The sequence below is a fragment of the Pinus tabuliformis genome, chromosome 2_2, assembly GCF_031772625.1.
Source record: "Pinus tabuliformis cultivar Carrire ecotype Pingquan chromosome 2_2, CPIR1, whole genome shotgun sequence".
Taxonomy (NCBI): domain Eukaryota; kingdom Viridiplantae; phylum Streptophyta; class Pinopsida; order Pinales; family Pinaceae; genus Pinus; species Pinus tabuliformis.
In genome coordinates, this window is record NC_142300.1 from 750073686 (window position 1) to 750081975 (window position 8290).

Here is an 8290-nt window from a genome sequence, read left to right on the forward strand (position 1 = left end):
TAGTTGGCATTATTTATTTTGTAAGGCTGTAAACTCCTTTATTAGGAGTCATATCCTCTATTATGATGATTATGTGCAACTGTTAAAATGAAAATTCATTTTTTTTTATGCCCAAAAATAAATGATTCCATTTTATTATTGTTATTTTATTACTATTGTTACCTTTTCTAATTCGTACAAACTATTTCTTCTATAAGGATTCAAACCTCTTTATTAGGAGCCATATATTGTATTATGATGATCAATGTTGAACACTTTCGGTTTGGTGTGTGCAACAAGGGGAACCAAAATACATTTTGGTTTATGCTTGGAGTGAAGTGGTTTTGTTTTATTATTGTTTCTTTCTTCTTTATGTTATTATAATCTATTAATAAGTTAACTCAAAGGTAAGTGTGCATAATATCTCTGATAAGAGTAACTATATTGTTAATTTTCCTATTATATTTATTTCAAATTTATAAACATGAGAATCATCTAAAATAATTCAACCACTTCCACCAATTGATATTTTTAGCTACAACAAATTTTGGTATGATTATTATGACTAGTGATAATGATAACTACACTAAATTCAAATCAATTTTAATTTATCAATTACAAAAAATTAAATTAATTAATTCAATTTTTTATATCATACAATAATCAAATGATTTAAAAAAAATAAAAATAAATAAATAAATAAATAAAATTAAAATAATAATAATAATAATAATAATCTTAAATCCCCAGATGCGGGTGTTATTAATATGGGTTAATGAACCGCATGCAGCAACGGCAGCTGTCCTGGCACTTGGACGGTTCCAGCAGCTTACACACTCCTGCAGCAGATGATATGAAAGGTGAAAAGCGCAGAATTAAGGCCCTGTTAATGGCATTCAATGCGCATCCGGCTCGAGAAATTCGGCAAGGCGATTTAACCATGGCGCGCTCTCTCGTTTCTGCAGATGACATTCGAAGCACCTTCTTCCTTTGCTCGCTATTTTTTCCGCACCCTTGCTCTGTTCAGGGTGTCTGGAAGCTCCTCTGGTTCTTCAATTCGGTTTGTTCAGCTTGTGCCTCGTCCCCTCCCCTCCAGTTCTGGTCATCTTCTCTGCCTAAGCTCCCTGTGCATCCAGCCATGGCTCGACGTCACGGCGTCCCACATCGTGGTGGTAATTCGTGCAATCGCGGAGTCTCACATCGTCGTCGTGGTTCTGCTCCTCAGAACATCACTCCTTTAGGCTCTGCCTCTCCATCCTCCCTGCCTTCTGATCATTCTCGGCCCTCTCTGAATAGTTCCTTTCAAACCACTCGGTTTAAGTTCAGGAGCAGGCTCAATAAGCCTTTGATTTCTGCCAATATCACTGTAATTTTTACGGAGGAGGAAGATGAGCTCAGTAGCTCGGACAACATTTCCATGTCTCAGTCTCAGTCTCAGAATGCGAGCGAATTTCAGGGTGAGATTGCTAGGGTAGTGCTCAACGCTGACAATATGCAGAACGAGGATGGATTCCCGGAAGCCCCTCAACCCCAGCCAGCATCTTCACAGGATTAAGTTCTTGCTTGTGAACCAGCGCATTTTTCAGGAAGCATTCTGAATCTTGTAATCCCTCCAGATGGCAGTGTTATGGGCGCTGAAGATACCGAAATGGTTACCTGGATTGGCTCTCCTAGCCAGGCAAACAAGGACGCGACCGACTCTCTTACTCATGATTAAAGAATTCTGGTTCAAATGCTCTGTCAGCATTCTCCTTTATGATATGTGGTCCTCAGGTTATGCTTCTATGGTTTTTGTTCTATCTGTTCATGCCTCTGGCATTGTTTTTGGTATCAGCATGAATCGCTATAGTTTTCAGTTCAGAAACACTTACGGCCTAGATAGCCTGGTTTTTGACTTTTTTGTAATGGCAACTTTAAAAGATTGTATCTCAGCAAATGAAGAGCTGCCTCTGAAGCTGATATGTCAACTATAGGTCTGCTTAGTTTTTTGTCTTCTAGCTTACTTCAATTCTCGCTTCAAAGTCTATCAATTATGTAAGATGATTGAAGAACGCTATATGTATAAGTTTCTTTGGTGGAGGGCTGGCTACGACCCCCTAAGAGGTCTAGGCCTCTCTGTAAATATTTTTATCTTTTTTTAATAGAATTAGTCTTTACCCAGAAAAAAATAATAATAATAATCTTAAATAGTATTTTCATATTTATTTCATTTCATTATATTTTATAGAATGTAAGAAAGTTATAAATGTGTTATTATCATTTACATATTAGTTTTTTTTCAATAAATTATTGTGGAAGGCTTTATATTTCAACTTAAGGTGGATGAGGATATTTTTTTTTTTAATTGAGGACCGAGATTGATTCTCAAGGGAATATTCTTAGTCTTAATGCTTATCAATGGCTGTAGTGTATTAAAGAGTTTGTTAGGTTGCATTGACTTTTAATAAATTTAAAACATTAGATTGGTACCACCTGCCCACCACTCTCTTAGAGATTTGAGATTATTCCAATTCTAAGAAGTTCGTCCATGATAGGTTGCTCGTTATTAGTTATAACATTCACTTACATATAAGAAAATTTTATTTAGCAAAATGGTCCATTACTTTTAATAAATTTAAAAAATTATCTAATAAGTTCCTCCACGATAAGTTCGTTATTATTTATAACATTATTTTATAATTCATTTTTTTCTTAAGTTAAATTTGACCCATAAGATTTTTATACATGGTTAATTAGGTAAATGTGTACATTAATAAGGCATTCTTAGTGTTGAAATATATTTTTTGATTATATTTGTGAAGCCTTAAGATATATCAACCACATTAATATTTTTAATGTGGTTGTACTAGTTATATATAAATTCATAAAAACATAATTAAGAATAATGATGATAATTGTTGGTACAAAATAAAAAAAATACACATAAAATCTTATTTAACCATATAATATAATAGTGTATATATAAATATATCAAACTTTATTTTAAAATGAATACATTATTTTAACTTATTAAAAAGGATGTTAATAAAATAATAAAAGTATATATATTAGAAAAATAGAGTTAATTAATGCTATAGAACATTTCTAATCAATTTTTTTTATTAATTAAAAAAAAAAATCTATACAGGGGATAAAATACATTTTGTAATAGCTATTATAATAATAATATGATTATATTAGATCTATTTATTTTAAAATAAGATTTAACATTTTATTTTAATTATCAATAATTATTAAATGAATGATAGAAATTTACTTTTCAATTTATTAAAAAAATTGTAGAATTCATATTTTCAAAATTAATTTTCACTAATAAAATTGAAATTTTATATATATTTTAAAATAAAATTATAATTTAATTATTTTTTTTAATTTTATATTAATATCTACTCATCTATGTAACACAGGTTAATATATTTAAATATCATTCCAAAAAAATAAGCGTAGATGTACTTGTTCAATGAATGAGTTGGAAAATGAAAGGGGAATCGTCGCTGGAACCACCTTTGATATTATCGCCAATTGCATTACTAGAGACAAATCAATATATGTTTTAACGCCCAAATCAATCTGATTAAAGGGGAAAATCAAGGGACCATGACACCAAACCAAAGAAAGTTTACCACGTGAATGCATCTATCCCAAAAGTCCAGTTCCTTCGGCAAAATGGGTAAGAAAAGTTAAATTTATTAAATATATGAATAAAATTTGGTAGGTATTTCTATAATTAAATTCTAAGATTTTGGGTGAGTGATAGGGTTGAATTTATTTTCATTATAAAAATATAATTCGAACACTGTGATGGTGTTGAATCTATTTCTACTATCAAAAACATGATTCAAACACTATGATGGTGTTCAATCTATTTCCATCATCAAAAATATGATTCAACCACTATGATGGTGTTGAATCTATTTCCACCATCAAAAACATGATTCTATTACCACAAAATTTCTTAAAATATTATTACCAAATCCCCACCGTTCTTTTTAAAATATTTCTATAAGTAATGTACTTTTATAAAATATTTCTATGTCACGTGACTTTATAAAGTACCAAAATACAAAACGAATAGCATCTCTCGATTTTATATTTTATCATTCACAATAATTAAGTTTTTGATCTTGCATTATCTTTTAAATATAAAATTAAAAATTCCTGAAAATTGTGACTTTATAAAATATTTCTATGTCATGTGACTTTATAAGGTACCAAAATACAAAACGAATAGCATCTCTCGATTTTATATTTTATCAATCACAATAATTAAGTTTTTGATCTTGCATTATCTTTTAAATGCAACTTTTAAATATAAAATATTCATTGTGGACTAACTAATTCCTGAAACGATTTAAGTGTTAGCATGATTGAAATTTTCGTGACGTCGGCGGCACGTGGACTCGCGAGGAAAAAAGAAAAAAAGGAGTACGTAAGACCATCAAAATTAAATTAAAAAAAAAAAAGGAAAAAGAGGGAGAGAAAGACAAAGAAAGGAGGACGTAAAACCATCCAAAGACATCGCAAGCCATCCAAATCGACTTATAACACGCGGTTGATGTAGTACTGTACAATTAGATGCTCACATGTGAATCACTGAAATCACATTTCAATAACAAACCATGAAATTCACCACAACTACCTTTCAAACGTGAGTAAAAGATTTAGGTCTGCTGCAATCGAATAAAAGTATAAATAAGATCTCTGATGAGAGGAGATGTACACATTTCGGCAGTCATTAGCCTGCCAATAAATCTCATCTCATCTCATCACATGGTACTAACGCTGCATCAAATACTCTAATGCCATCCGGAGTAAATAGCCAAAGCTTAGATGATAACAAGTCACCCGCTAGATCAAATCAATTTGATTGCTGCATATCCGGTCTGGAACAAGAAGAACTAAAAGCCAATGCTGCGCCCAAATCTTCCTTCTGGAGGTTGCTTGCATTGAATGTTCCAGAGTGGAAGAATACTCTCATGGGCTGTGTGGGCGCCTTTGGATATGCAGCAACTCAAATAGCTTATTCCGTCACTGTGGCAACCATGATTTCTGCGCTCTTTCTGAAAGACGGAAACGAGATCAGATCAAAAGTCGGAACTTATTGCATTCTTTTTATAGCCCTAGCAGTGCATGTATTTGCAGTGAATTTGGTTCAACACTATAACTTCGCAGTGGTGGGTGAGTTTCTAGCAAAAAGGATCCGCCAGAGAATGTTTTCAAAAATTCTTACATTCGAAGTTGGCTGGTTCGATCAGGACCAAAATTCCAGTGGAGCTGTTTGTTCAAAATTGGCCAAGGAAGCTAATGTGGTAAGTACCCAATCCATTATATTTTTTACAACTAATCTGTTTAACATTGTTAAAGCCCTACATATATACAACAAATCAATCGTTTAACATTGTTAAGGCTTTATATATATGCAGGTAAGATCCTTGGTGGGAGATCGTGTTTCACTCCTAGTGGAGTGTGTCTCTGGAGTAACTATAACGGTGACTCTAGGAATGTTGGTAGCTTGGAGACTTGCTATTGTCTTGATCGCTGTGCAGCCGTTGATGGTGCTTTGTTTCTACACTAGAAACGTCCTCCTTAAAAGTGTTTCGGGCAAGTCTATTAAAGCGCAGAATCAAGGTAGCCAAGCGGCCTTCGAATGTGTCACACATCATAGAACCATAGCGGCTTTTTGCTCTCAAGAGAAAATTATTAATATTTTTGACTCCACACAGACAGGCCCACGCAGGGAGATCAATAAACAGTCTTGGTACGCAGGATTGGCCCTGGGAACTTCTAAGTTTCTTGAAATATGCTATTGGCCATTTGAGTTTTGGTACGGAGGGAAGCTCATAGCACAAGGTGTTATCAGTTTTCATGCTTTTTTATTGAACCATTTTATATTTGGAAGATTGGGTCGCATGATAGCGGATGCTGGAAGTATGACTTCCGACCTGGCCAAAGGGTCTGATGCTGTCACGTCCGTGTTTGAAATTTTGGACAGAAATAGCCTTATAAATCCAGAGAACCATGGTGCGGTTAACCCTGAGAAAGTCCAAGGCTATGTAGCGCTCAATAGTGTGGACTTTGCTTATCCAGCTCGTCCAAATGCTATGATCTTGAGAAACTTCAGCCTGAAAATCAACGCAGGGAGCAGCGTGGCACTAGTTGGAAAGAGTGGGTGTGGTAAGTCCACTATCATCGGATTGATAGAGAGATTCTATGATCCGCTGAAAGGGACAGTACTCGTTGATGGGAAAGATATAAGGAGCTTCAATTTGCGGTCATTGAGAGAGCATATAGCTCTTGTAGGGCAGGAGCCAACTCTTTTTGCTGGGAGCATCAGGGAGAACATTGCCTATGGTAAAGAGAACGCAAGTGAGGCGGAAATAATAGATGCTGCCAAGGCTGCCAATGCCCATGAATTCATTTCGTAAGTTGACTCAAATAAATCTTTAATTGCAATTACTCTCTAAGTTTGTCAATTTACGTGTTATTAATGAATGGTGAACATATATTTCAGGTGCTTGAAGGATGGATACGAAACGAGCACAGGGAACCGGGGAACGCAGTTGTCTGGGGGCCAGAAGCAAAGGATAGCGATAGCAAGGGCAATTATTAAGAATCCAAGCATCTTGCTGTTGGACGAGGCAACCAGTGCATTGGATGCTTATTCAGAGAAGGTAGTTCAGGAGGCATTGGATCGAGTGACGGTGGGACGAACGACTGTCACTGTAGCTCATCGACTGGCGTCAGTTCAAAATGCTGACTGTATAGCGGTTATTGAAAAGGGGAGCGTTGTTGAGCAGGGAAATCACTGGCATCTCATGGACAAAGGCGAAGGCGGTGCATATTTTGGTCTTATCAAACTGCAGCAGCGTCGGTAGGCAATTTTTGTATTCAAATTGTGTGGGCCAACCAGCTGTAAGTAATTCAAAAAAAGTTGGCAAAAGGATCGCCATAGGTCACAATTGTATCCATAGTTCCGAAGACCCGAAGTTTTCAGGCGTCATAACTGTCACATTGACAACCATAGCGTTCACTGTACCAAGAATTATTAACTTAATAACGGAATAAATGAATTCCGATTATTATTATTTATTTGATCAATCCCGCAATTGTTCCAAAAGTCCCAAAGAGATTCTGTTAGGATTTTTAAATTGAAAAAGCTATACTTTAATTTTCATAATCAAGCAAATAGCAAGTGAGATATTAAATATAAGGTTAAGGTTTTTTTATGTGTATTTTTTTTTTAAGTTTATAATATGTAAGTATATAGAGTTGGTTAACAAAAACATTCTCAAATCTCATGTCATTACAACTATATGCTAAAATATCAAATTTTGGAAACTCAAAGTGCTAATATCATATTTTAAATTAATCTAATTAATAAATGAGAAGCTTTTTCCTTAACATTTTTCTAGTTAATTTTGCTCAAAATTATGTATAATTTTTAAAATTCATAAGTTTAAGTTGTTTAATTTGTAAAAATTGAGTGTGTCACAAATCCATCTATCCATACAAAAACATTTATAAAAAACAAGAAATTATAATGTGGTTAATCGCCTTTCATTTTCCTCAATATGTTGTCCAACTCAAAATCAAAGTTGGTTAATGCACTCACGTTTTCATTGTTGAGATCAGAATTCTCCTCATTCTTAATTTTGTAAACCCGTTCCCGAGGATTGTTGTCTTCAAATATTTCTAAATCACGTCAGATATTTCTAAATCAGGGGCAGAACTGTCATGCACAATGATCACCTCTTGCAATTCTTCAACAACATTCGCATTAGCAATAATTCTCTTTGCAAAAGGTGATTCTAAGAAACCACTTGACCGCTTTATGCAAATGTAATATACAAACACATTACAATAACTAAACCAATAATGACACAATTCTTTTTAGCATTTTTGAGTCGAATTTCTTAAAGGATGGTGAGGGATTTTATTTTTTGGAGATAAGACCATATCGTAATGATGGACATGAAATTCATTTTAATAGATATACGTAATTGGCTTATCATTTTAATAAAAAAAATGAAACTTAAAATTAATAATCATTTTCCATATGTCGTTATTTGTTCCAGCCTTACCCTACCAAACATGGGCTCCAGATCAAATTTGGTTTGACTTCAAATTCTACATACTAATATGATTCAATACAAGGTTTTTCCTTATTGGTCCCTACCATTCTAAGTTTATATCAATAAAGAAGATTACCCAGATTAACCTAATGGAAGTTGTATCATGGCCTATACAAAAATTGACTTGCATTCATTAACATTCCTCAATACTAATGCCTATATTTTTTTGATGGCCACAT

General features: G+C 33.9%; 1 protein-coding gene across 1 annotated transcript; it reads left to right on the top strand.

Annotated features, from left to right (window-relative positions):
- Positions 1-4751: 4751 nt before the first annotated feature.
- On the top strand, positions 4752-7163 carry LOC149194852 (putative multidrug resistance protein). Its single transcript, XM_089407939.1, has 3 exons — positions 4752-5288; positions 5403-6400; positions 6491-7163. The coding sequence occupies exons 1-3, from the start codon at positions 4779-4781 to the stop codon at positions 6852-6854; spliced, it is 1872 nt and encodes a 623-aa protein (XP_089264065.1). The 5' UTR covers positions 4752-4778; the 3' UTR covers positions 6855-7163.
- Positions 7164-8290: the final 1127 nt, after the last annotated feature.